The sequence below is a fragment of the Leuciscus leuciscus genome (assembly GCF_965113295.1).
Source record: "Leuciscus leuciscus genome assembly, chromosome: 21".
Lineage (NCBI taxonomy): Eukaryota > Metazoa > Chordata > Actinopteri > Cypriniformes > Leuciscidae > Leuciscus > Leuciscus leuciscus.
Window position 1 is genome coordinate 27,292,663 of NC_138745.1, and position 13,018 is coordinate 27,305,680.

The 13,018-nt window shown below is 38.6% G+C and overlaps 1 protein-coding gene across 1 annotated transcript in view; it reads right to left on the reverse strand.

Annotated features, from left to right (window-relative positions):
- grin2cb (glutamate receptor, ionotropic, N-methyl D-aspartate 2Cb) overlaps nucleotides 1–13,018 on the reverse strand; it is a 47,143-nt gene that overhangs the window by 13,413 nt on the left and 20,712 nt on the right. The window contains exons 4-5 of the mRNA XM_082152973.1: nucleotides 12,484–12,598; nucleotides 5,252–5,463 (exon numbers count right to left, since the gene is read on the reverse strand). Of these exons, the coding sequence (XP_082009099.1) occupies nucleotides 5,252–5,463; nucleotides 12,484–12,598 (327 nt within the window). The remainder of the gene's footprint in view (nucleotides 1–5,251; nucleotides 5,464–12,483; nucleotides 12,599–13,018) is intronic.

The following is a 13,018-nucleotide window of genomic DNA, read 5'->3' on the forward strand; positions in this document are numbered from 1 at the left end:
TTTGAATGAAACTTTTCCAAGGCCAGACATCACTTTTTGCCACTAATGTATAGTACGTCTGAGGGCTTTTCTTTCTTATTTGACCTGAAAAGAACAATAAATAGCCTACATAATAATGTTTACTCATATCAATAATATAAGTAGATGAATACAGGCTCAAAAAGCAAATAAACACGGCTCTCTTCAGCAAACTGCTGCGATTTAAAAACCCATAGCCCAGAATCTATAGAAACGGAATGCTTGGTTGTGAGCATTCACAATAAAATGTTTGGAAAAAAGCGATGGCCTCCATTAACCGTTAGATGCTGGAGGCACTGAGCAGAGAAACTCTGAGAGCAATAATGATACATCACCTCTAACCTCCCCCAGACCTCCTGCGTAATGAGCTGTACGGGGAGTGGACTTGGGGCGGAGGGCCGGCAATGCAGGGTGTGCGGCACTGGCAGCAGCCATAACAAAGAAAGACAAATGAAGTGTTTGGAAAGATGAGAGTCTCCCTCTGCAAGCGATCTGGACATAACATAAACAAGCCTGTCTCTTTTCTAGCCTGTCTCACCACCTGCAAACGGCGCTGGCGGTTTGGGTTAAGTGGGATGTGAATTAAGGATGAGATGTTTAATCAGTCAAACAAACACACACACACACACACACACACACACACGCACGCACGCACGCACACAAAGCACAAGGGACAGAGGGACAAAGTGCATCAGTTTACTGGTATAATGGACACAGACACACTTGCATCCTAGGGAGTGTCAATCAATTATTTCTCCTTTAAACAAAGTTAATTACAGTACATTGAGTCATATGGATCTTTGTTATCGTTGCATACAGTCAGTTATTGTGAAACAGCTGTATGAGAGATGTGCAGTGGCTTGACCTATGTATTGCAGAAATGGGTATGGCTCATCGATTTGGTTGTGGAAGAGTAATGCATTTCATATCCAAACACAGAGCCACATTAGTGCCACAGTCTACTGACCTTGATATACATGGCATCATAAATGCCAGTGACCGCTGGTGCTGCTGAACTTTAGAAAGAGTATACCATATATAGAGGAGACCTAGATCACACTACACTACTAAGTATGGGTTCTGTAAGATTTTTTTATGTTTTTGAAAGAAGTCTCCTATGCTCAAGCACCAAGGCTGCTGTTTTCTTAAAAAATACAGGATTTTTTTTTTTTCTATTTAAATTATTTTTTTTTTATGCAATTTATTCCTTTGATGGCAAAAGCTGAATTTTCAGCAGCCATTACTACATTCTTCCGTGTCACATGATCATCATTCAATATACTGATTTGGTGTTCAAGAAAAAATCTGGTGCTGTTTAATATTTTTGTGGAAATGTTATTACTTTTTCAGAATTCTTTATGAATATAAAGTTCAAAAGACCAATATTTATTTTTGTCACAATGTAAAAGTCTTTACTTTTGATCAATTTAATGTGTCCTTGCTAAATAAAATAATAAATTTCTTTTAAAAAAATCTTACTGACCACAAACTCTTTAACGGTAATGTACTGTACAGTATATTTGTGTATTATCCAAAATTCTAATGTATAAATAAATGATACTTATAGTTTATATTTAAATATTAAAACAATTATGTAGTTCGTGTAATAACAAAAATGATGGAAACGTTAACTATTGATTTTGCCACCAGATTAATTGGTTTCACTTTATTTTGATGGTCTCTTTAACACATTCTGTTGTCTAGAAGTAACATTGCACCTACATGTCTACTAACTCTCATTAGAGTATTAGTAGAGTATTAGTAGACTGGTAGGGTTAGGGTTAGAATAAGTTGATATGTAGTTGCAAAGTTATAGTCAGTAGAGTGTCTGTTGGAGGACCATCACAATAAAGAGTTATCAGATATTAAGCAGACAGTCTACTAATACTCTAATGAGAGTTAGTTGACATGTAGTTGCAAAGTTACTTATAGTCAACAGAATGTTCAAAAGGGACCATCAAAATAAAGTGTTACCGATTAATTCTATAAAACAGCAACATGTGGGACAATATTAAGGGCTGAATCTTGTCCTAATGCATGGAAGTGATACATTTGGACAAAATTATGTAAAAAAAATTATGTTTAAAGGGATAGTTCACCCAAAAATGAACATTCTGTCATCATTTACTCAACCTCAAGTTGTTACAAACCTGTTTGAGTTTCTTCTGTTGAACACAAACAAAGATATTTTGAAGAATGTTGGTAACCAGACAATTGACAGTAGCCATTTACTTCCATACTATTTTTTTTTCCTACTATGGAAGTCAATGGCTACTGTCAACTGTCTGGTTACCAACATTCTTCAAAATATCTTCATTTGTGTTCAACAGAAGAAATATTAGCTTCAGGGTTTGGGACAACTGGAGGGTGAGTAAATGATGACAAACATTTTTAATTTTGCGTGAACTATCCCTTTAAGGAGAGAATTATCAAATTATTTAACTGTTTGAAACCAATATACAAAGCCAGTGCTAGAGAAAACGTGTGTTTGTGTAATTGAACTTTTGACTCAAAACCTTTGTGTTTGTGACAACAAACCCCATTCTCCCCAACCATATTTTGGTATACACTTACTTTAAATCCTGAATAATAGTTTTCCCATTTGTATAAATGACTAATTGACATGTGTAAAACACATTGACAAGAATTGGGAATCATTGTATAATAAATCCATAAATTCACTCGAACATCAAAAATGCCCATTGTTACCTCAGGTCCAATTAAAAGCAGTTGTCATACTTTTCAGAACTTTCTGAACATGGGTGCCAATTAGCATGAAGGTGTGTGATGGGCCCAGAGCAGAACGTCACCATTACAGTTATTGATCATTGTTTCCCCTTCAGCCATCACACGCTCCCCAAGGGGTGATTACTCTGCTTTATGATTTATTTACACTCTCTCCCCTCAGCATGGAGCCATAATGAGCCTGTCATCTCTCTCTCTCTCTCTCTCTCTCTCTCTCTGGGCATGACACACTCCTCACTCAGTATGTGTTACCTCCAGAGCTACACAATTCACTGAATCTGCTTTCATTTACCAGGAGGATCCAACTTTTGGAATTACACTATTTTATTGTTCATGTCTAGGAATTCCATCGACAGAGGAAAGCAAATTACAGTGATCAAGGAGTCACATGTTTTAAATAGCAAGTTTATGCCTAGGGCAAGGAGGGTTGAGGGATTAATTGGTGGAATGAGCAAAACAATTCCTAATAATAGGTCTCGGGTCTTCAGTCCAATGAGCTTCTGTTTAAATCATTAAGCCCTCTGGTAAATCAAGATAAGAATTGTTGGCATTCAATGAGAACACCAAAATTTAGTAGCCGAGTTTGGGAGCCTCCAAGGTGCTTAAAGGGATACTTCAGGATTTAGCATTAAGCTTTGTATTAGTAGAAAACCTGTAGTATTTTCGAATTACTGTGCTTTCCTCCCTCATATCCCCCTGAGATGAGAGATTTATGTATTTTTTGTCTGGAAAAAATCCTCCGATGACGCAAAAATTGTCATTTTGCGTCATGGGAGGATTTTTTGGCCAGAGGCGAGAGACTACAGCCAGTAGTAGGGGCTGTCCCGCATGTGTTCAATCCGCCCATAGAGGGTGGGATCTCACTCACAGAATGTACACAGTATCAGCCGAAGCTAAGCTTGCAGGCTCTTGTTCTGTGGAGAAAGCTGAGTAGTAGGGGTTAACATTACCATACTCTTTATCCCGGACATGTCCGGCCGTCGAGATCGTCCAAAATGTCCGGGATTCGGCTTTTGCTTTCTGCAGTCGCCATACATTGTTTACATGCACACCTTTTGTTTCAATCTAACTGAATTCATTCCGATTGGTGAGTCTGAATGTAGTGTTTACATGAACGCTAAACAAGTGATCGGTATATGTGCGTTTTAACATTGCTAAGAAAATTCCCACTCCTCCGTGAGAGATACGAGACCGGTGCGTCTCAGTAATGACGCCACCGGCCTCGCGCCGTTCTCCCGCGGCCCTCAGTCTCGTCCTGCTCGCCACAGTAAACATAATGAATGGCGACTGTAGAACGCAAAAGCCGAATCCCGGACATTTTGGGCGATCTCGAAATCCCGGGCAAACTCGTCATAGAGACTCACTAGTAGCCTAGCCTTGTTGTTTTCAACTGCAATCTCTAACCGGGAGGCGGGGCTTGGGAGTGGCCTCCTAGGGCAGCAAAGCAAGTGCATTCTGGGAGTTGTTGTCTTTCATCCACATAAGCCAAAAATACATTTTCTGGCTTTTCTCAGTCTAGAAAGCTCCAAATTCAAAAATAATATCACATTTCTTCTACATAAATGACCTATTTTAAATACACATTCATCTTTCCAGAGGTGAAGTATCCCTTTAAGTTGTGTCTCATTTCCATTAGTAAGTAAGTCCTTTTAACAGTCTTTTGCTATAAGGTGATGTTCTCATAAAAGAGTTAGAGTACATAGCAACTAAACAGGACTAAGATTCTGAAGATTCTTACACAGAAGAAAGTAAGTCATACAAATAATGTTTTTCATTTTTTTTCATTTTGTAGGTGAACTAAGGTTCAGTAATTAGCTGCATCTTAAACTCTCTACAAGCTTGCAGATGCAACATCCCAATAAAGTGTGTAATAGGCTTGCTGAACTGTAACAAGTTGCATATGCTAAGTGACTCTCGTGGCATATTGCTAAACGGGGATGTTTGCCAGTTTTGTGTAGGCGTTATTAGACTTTTCATTTTAATTAGCAGTCTGGGTTTTATTTTTTTCTAACATCAGAAAAAAATGGCAAATACTATATAAAACAGTGGTACATACTGTAGGCAGAATGCGGTGAATATTGTCTTAATATTAAATGTTAGACGTTTCCACCTAAAGTTTAGTAAAACTCTTTCTCGGTTTCAAATGTTCTTGTTTGTGTTTGTATAATGACTCATTCTAGAAAGTGAAAAGGTTGCTGCTGCTTATTTTATAATTATTAATGGGTACCTATTATCCCTGTACTAGGTACAATCCATCCAGTGGACACTCTTTATTGCTCCCCTTAATAAGAGACAATTCATTTTAAAGATCAATGTAATCAAATAGTACATTTGCAATGTGCAGCAGAGAGAGGATGATGTAATGTGGAGACTGTGCTCTTTATGAAATTTTCTAGATATTGGTTTCATAAACAACCCCATTTGATGAATATCTTCATAAACAACAGCCACAGATGTTGACCTTTTGAAGTCACATTCACAGGTGTACCTTTCAGTCCGGTTGGACTGCCGGCGGCACGGCACAGTATTGCGCACACAAGTGCCCGTGGCAGGATCAACACTCTCCACGACGACGAAAGGCCTCTCCTCCAGCGTGGCCACAGTCAGGTGGCGGTTGTCAGATACGGGCTCCAGGAAGCTGCCATAACGGGGCCATACAGGGTAACGCATCTGCAGAATCCCTCCCTCATAGTTTCCTACCTGTGGAGGGTTTCAGAAGAGGTTTAAATGTGGATTAAACCTTACGAATTGCAAACAAACCAAAGGTTAAAACATACACAGATAGACATTTCTTTATTGACTTCTACTGTTTTAATACTAATTATATTTTCTATGCCTTAATCCTGAAGCTATCCCTCACATAAATCCTTTTGCATTTTTAGATTTTCATTAACCATAAAACCTGACATTTTAAATGGCTGTCAGAAAAGGTTAAAAAGAAAGAAGACGTTTTTTTAGTTGAGTGTCATATTTGATGCATTTGGCATTTTTGGTATGAAATAGGATAATAAAGAGCTCATACTTGAGGAGAAAAAAAAAACTAAATTTTATTCAGAGGCCGAAACGTAAGAAAAAGTGTTAATCTTCAAATATTACTAACAATATAAAATATATTCTTACGTTTAGTTAAAAAACCAAAACAGTAAAGATTTCACAGCGAAAAGACACATGTACCACAACCTGAAGGTGGACGCTTTTAGAATGATATTAAGAGGCCTTTTACTTGCTAAAAAAAAACAAAAGACAAAGAAAAACAATACATCAGATGATAGGCATGTAGTAGATTGTGTGCATACATGGTATAAGACAATGTTTGTAATTTCTGGTTTAATTTTATCCATGTAGGGGATTCCATCACCTTGTATCCTTGTCTTTGGAAAGGCAAAACCACACAAGCAAACATTCGACAGAGGTGATAAAGGAAAATGTTCCGAAGTGCAATTCACGGTGTCTTCCTCACGGGTATGTTGTATTTATAATTCACTGTACAATACAATGCATTATTCGTTTGTCACATCATCAGCGTGATGTATAATCAAATAAATATCCTACAGCTTTCTTATGTTATTCTCTTTTATTGCTCTTATTTTTGGGGGGGTTTTCCTCTGAACTTAAAATGAATTTGTAATAATGGTTAGAATTTATACTACTCCAGTAATGAAGGTGTTGCACAAAGCCGTAAATCTCCAAGGGCTCAGAGGCTCATGGGGAATCTTTACAGAGCTGTTTGTAGACTGTGGAAAAGCCCTATTATCCAGAGAGAGCTCAACCCACTGGCCCAGCTCAGCTTAAAAGAGACTATGGAGAGTCTGACTCAGGGCCGCCTCTACTGAAATTTCCCAAGAATCAATGCGTCACACCCAAATACCAAGGGGGGAGAAGTACGAACCTGCTGTCCGTCTCTGTGACCCTGTTTTAAAGTTACACGAGAGAAGAACATACACTCCTCTATCTAAAAGCTGCAGTCCATTAGCTGGGGTTATTATTACCTGACTGCCTCTTGAATGTGTGACCCCTGCTACAGATTTTGAGCAAACAGCCATTTTTTGCAGCATATTTTTTAAAGAAAAATGTAAAAGAGCTAAAGAAGGATGCACTGTTGCATATCCTTTTAAGGCAAAAGACAGGAAAGCTCAAGAAAGTGTTGCCACTAATTGTGCAGCAGCTGTTTGACAGCCTTTCCCAAATGCAGCCGAGGCTTTTCAGCTTGGGAATTGTAATCCATGTTTGGTTATGGTATTAGCTGTGAGGGGAAGTGAGCGTGATAAGCCTCGGCAACAGGGATTTATAGAAGAATCATTCATAAACTTCAGCAGAACAAATAGATTCAATCTCTAGACTCCAGGTGTGGATAACATGACAGCCTGGTGGCACATCACATCTGATCATTAGCAATGACGACAAGAGCACTAAAGAACATTTTATTTGCACATTAAATGAGGGCTGCGTCGTGGAAACTGTTCTTTATGTGTAAAGAATGAATCCAGACAAAGCCCAGCAGTTATTTCTGTCTATACCTGTTTTAGTGAGCACTTTCAGATTAGCAACTGAAATAGGCTGTGTAGTGAAAGTGAGAGGTATAGTAATTCAGCAGACTATAATGGCTGTAATAACAGGGTATTCTATTCTCGTTCTGAGGCGCAAACCAGATTTCGGTCGGAGTAGATATCTGTTATTTGGAATAGCCTATTTCGTTTTACAGCCGCCTAGCATATCTGAGATTCTTTAGCTGAGATTTTCAAAAGCCAATGTCTGTCCAAACCACTGATCATACAGATCAGTGGTCTAAGACTTAACCAAGTCATCATGTACTTAAACTACAACAGCATTTTGTCTATTGCAGTTCACAACCGAAAATGGGTTGCAGGTCTGTTCTGAAAGGGTTGTGGACAGCAGAAAAAAAGGGAAAAAAAGCTTTAAATGCATATATAAAATGCAACTAACCATATAATTGTGGATAGTTAAGACAGTAAAATTACCTTATTACCTTTAAATGAGAAGAAAACACCATTAAATACTCCCCATATATACATACTTAGTTCTGTTAAGACAACTCTCTGAGTGTTTGGCATGGTAATGGATTTGAGAATGTTGATATGTTTGGTTTTGGCGGAATAGATCTGCTACACTGATGCTGCTGTTATTGCTGCTGCTGTTGGTTATGTAAGGGTTAATGCCCGACGAGGTGTCCATTGTCAGGTATTAATGGACGACGGCGAGGCGTGAACCGTCCGACGTGCAGCGGAGGTCCATTAATACCTGACAATGGACACCTCGAAGGGCATTAACCCGCTTATACCATGGTCACTTGCCAAATAACAACTTTTAAAAAAATTTGTTTATATTTTAATTAGTTTTACAATCGAAATCTAAAGTTTTTACAAACAATAACTTGGTTTCGGAGATATTTATAGTCCGCTCAGCTCGTAGAACCCTTCAGTTTTGTTTTGATACAATAAATTGTAAACGGATACTTTGACTGCCTGTTGCTATGGTTACTCACAGCTGATGTAGCCAGCGCATTTATTTATTAATTTCGAACAGTAAACAGTCAGTTTCACCAGAACTCCTTTACTAGGTGTCCTCTATCACATTTTAATGGACACCCTGCAGCCAATCAGAATCGAGTATTCACCCAGACCATGGTATAATGTACAGGATTTGCTACTGCCGTGCCAATACATACACGACACGCTGCTGTGAGCATGTAAGACGTGCTGCTGCTGTACAATATAGCGTACATTAATTACCCGTAGCAGATCTCTACAGGTGGAGCTGGGGAAGGTGGAGGGTTTCTGAAAGCGCGCTGCAACTGCTAGACAAAATGCTGACCAGTATTTGAAGTTTGAGCAGTGAGCTCATTGGCTACTGATACAGCAGGAACCAATCAGCTGTGCCCTTTAAGCCGCGTTTCCACCGCAGGAACTTTCCCCAGGAACTAGGAACTTTGGGCTGGTACTCGATGTGTTTACACCGCAGGAACCAGGGTCTAAATGAAGTTCGGGGTAAATATTTCCCCCTCCGATAGTCCCTGCTCATGAGGTAGTACTTTTTCAAAGTTCAGGAACTTTCAGGGGTGGGACTTGTGCGCTGCACAAGCTGACTGGTTGTGTTCACGCCGCATTTTGGTTGGATGACTCCACGCAGCATTTATTTATTTTTAACCTCCCTTTTTAAAAAATCTATTGCGGTTCGTGTCGTGGCTTCATGCAGTAAGAGTTGTCTGTCTGCAAATATGGAATTTAATAAAAAAAACTGGTGGACTGGCGACGAGTTTCAGGCTTTATTAAGTCCGCAATAGCTGATAACATACAAATGTTATATCTAACGTTAGCATTACGAGCTTACTGAACACACTTTATCAGTGCTCGTCTCTTTTCTGCCACAGCTTTTATTAAGTCATTGTGTTTACACATTGTCATCTATTGCAAGGCACTCCAAACCATGTTACAAATTTACTATAACAGGATTGAAATAGCGCTTTGAGGTCAGTAACAAACAACTATTTACAAGACTATTCACTATTTATGATTGATAGACGGGGTTCAGGCTTTTTTTAAGCGTATTTGCGAAAGAGGAAATTTTTGCGCGTTCGTCCCAGGCATCTCACAATAACTGATAACATACGTTGTCTAATTTTATACGCATACGAGCTTTCTGAACACGCTTTAGTATCAGTGCTCATCTATTTTGTTTTGTTAATTACCTCGTTAGTAAACTAATACATAACTGCAGCACAGTTTGAATCTCCTCCATACTTATTATAAATGTGGCGCTCAAAACTGATTACTGTCCGTCGCAGACTGGGAGGAGCAGTTGCGCGCAGTTTACCTTCCCGGTACTTTAGACCGCGGTGTAAACGCAGAAAGCAACTGGTCTGGGGCAAAAAAAGTTCCTGGGAAAAAAGTTCCTGGGACAAATTGTTCCGGGTAATTTCGGTGGAAACGCGGCTTTAGAGATGATGTGATTGCAAGCAGACTGAGTTAAGGACAGAACTTTGTATTTGTAGGCAGAGTGTTCTATCAAACTCTATATTTGACAGAAGCTAAACAAATTAGACAGATTTCTCAGAGGATGCCATTGTTTACTTTCTACTTTTGTGTTTTACGTCTCATACTGTTTCAGGTCGCCACTTGATGTCCAATGCAAATTATCTGGATCCTGAAGCATTTCCTTCCAAATCTCACAATAGCACAGATGCACAAGGATGTTTTTTCGAAAGCAGTGTTTGTCCCAGAAGGATCTATGTCATTTGGGTGTTGTCTGTCTTGGAGATGCTATCATGGTACCAGCAGAGAAAAACAGTCTCGGTGCTGTCAGTGCGCCTGTACTTTAAAAAAGGGAAGCAATGATTCATCTTGCTAATGACTTCAGCACACAACATGAGCAGGGTGTGCACAGCATGGGAAAGTGAGGTGGTGCAGAGAGTGTCAATGGGAGCGTGAGAGGGGCTACAGAGCAAGGTGGCCAGATATAGATAAACTGTTATGTCACACAGAGGGGGGTCAGGTGAGCCATGAAGGCCAGAGGCGAGAGTTTAAACTAAAGACTTTTTCTTTAAAAGAAATATCGATCAAAACTTTTCGAAAATAACACAAGCTCTTAGCGGCTCCTTTACACGTAAACCTACTTGTCATGTACTTGTACGAATTACTCCCACTAATTGTGCGGTTTATTTGCACACACTGTCTGCATTGTGTTAGTGCTTAATTTACTAAAGGAATTATGCAAATCAGCAAACGCACCTGCAAAAACATTATTTGCATGTCAAGCTAAATAGAGCACACTTGCAAAAGCTAGCATACAATGCTGGAACTGCACAGGTTCAGACACTTGATTCGTGCAACACAAGTGCATGTTGACAGTGTGGCTGGATAAAGGCCCAATTATAATGGTTTTCTCCATCATTTGATTATCATTTGATGAATTACTGCTGTCATGATCAATTAAAAATGTACTCAAACATCTCTTTTAAATTAAATTCCCACACATGACTGTTAACAGCACAATGCTAGTTCTGCCTGGCAAAAAGCAATGATTTTTGTGAATAAGGACAATGTATGAGCCTAATTTCCATAGAAAGGAGGCTTGTTTGAGCTAAAAAGAGCGAGTTAACTAATTTAAATATTTCTTTTTAATTGCAGCACATTCAGCATCTGGATTGTTGAAATAACACAAACAAGTGGCAAAAAAAAAATGCCCCTGAAATTTACAGAAAACATTTACATTCTACTTTCGAAACAAGGTTACAAAAGCTCTTTCAATTTAGTTGTCATCTACTAGCCATCAACAGGACAGAGAATCTGAGCACGTTTTTTTTTTCTATATGCAGATTTAGATGACAACACACATCCTCTAAGATCCGTATCCTTTAATCCACCGAGAGGAGGGCGTGATGACCGGATGTAAATTTGGATGTCATTTTGATCTCTGTTTATTCCTCTAATCTCTTTTTGTAGTCAGGTGGTGTTCACACATTGCCAGGCGGCCTACACATGTCCCTATCACAGAGGCCAAAGTGCTGGAGAGCTGACCATGTGAGGAAGAAAGGGCTGTTACAGAAAGCCAAGTGTAATTGCATCATGACCTGGTGTGGACGGTAATAAATGTCCAGTGTTGGAGGAACCTATGAGGCAGGAATTTCTGATTCTTTATGTATTCATTTGAAAATCTGTGATTAATAAAAGCTAAAAAAATATAAAAATGCATATATATATATATATATACTCTCTCACACATATGCTACTGAATGTTTCAACCAAATAAACTAAAATAAATAAACCAATTCGGGTTACACTGATTCTCTCCTCCCAAAACACACATGTGCTCCCTTGACAATTTCACCATCCGAGAAAGGTTTTTTGTGTTTTGTCAAAAAATGAGCAACTCTAAATGAAGCTTCGGTTGCAGCCAGTGACTTTTTAGCGGGTCTTATAAAAAATGATTGCTGCCTGCTTAATGTTGCTTTCATCTCACTAACTTTTTATTTTCTAAGTGATGTAACTGGTGGATAACAGACATTGAAGGTCTTGTGGATTGTGGTGAAATGTCTCTCCGCATTGTGTCTCTTGGCAATCGCATTGCTAGCTCCACAGATGATGCATACAGCTTTATCTTTAACGTTAGTGAAGAGAAATTCTGTCTCCCACTCCTCGTTAAAATAATAAGTCTTTTTCTTTTTTGCATGACCTGCATCATCATCCATAATTAATCTTCTTATTCATGCCGTCTGCCCGTGACCGCCACAACTCACAGAATAATAGCATAAATGTAACGGGTTTTGTTTAGCACAAACGTAACGTATGTCAATACGCTCAGATTTTAAATATTAAAAATTATTGAATGATTTGATTATGTTTTAATGTTATATGAAATGTTACCATTAGTTATTTTTCTCATTTTATGTTATTATCATGAAAAAAAATGAAATGAAGAAAAGAAAGAAAATGAAAGATTACATTTCTGGCTATTTATAGAACGTGCTTGGCGAGCGACTCCAGACTCCATGTGGGCTACCAGGTGCCCGCGGGCACCATGTTTGAGACCACTGCTAAAGGGTGTTCCAGAAATATATAGACATGACTTCCAAACACTTACTTCTATAAGGAATAGATAAAACACTTAAGGAAACTGTATCTCCAGATCTGTTTATGTTCCATATTCCAGCTTTGTGTGGTGAACATTATTATTGTTATTGTTCCATCTAATCATAAGACTAACCTTGTCCCAGTGTCTCTCTCGATCCAAAGCAATGATCACCATGGAAGGATTAGTGAGATAGCCATCAGCGTTGAAGGAGAGGTCCTTATGCTCCCATGACACATTTAGCATATGCCTGTAGAACAAATTAGTAGCTTTAAATTAGTAAACCAAAAAGATAGTCGATTTAAATTTTAAGTGATTGTACAATTGCTTGGATTTTATCAATCTCTGAAATGAGACAGAAGACTATTAGGTAGAAAGGAGGACATTTCAAATACAAGCCTATAATATTTTCTCCCCACCGAGTCAAATGAATATAAATCAGAGCGTACAGACACTAATACATTTACAGTATTCATTCTCTCTCTTTTAATCCTCCTTGTCTCATAGACCTGAACATTTTTACTAAACGAATTGCTCACTTATAGAACCAGCTACTGGTGGAGCAGAACATGAGGCAGGATTTAACAATGTCATTCAATTTTAATGATAAAAAGTGCAGTAGCAGTTATCATTATTCAGACATCATTTCAATAATGGCTAAAATCATGAC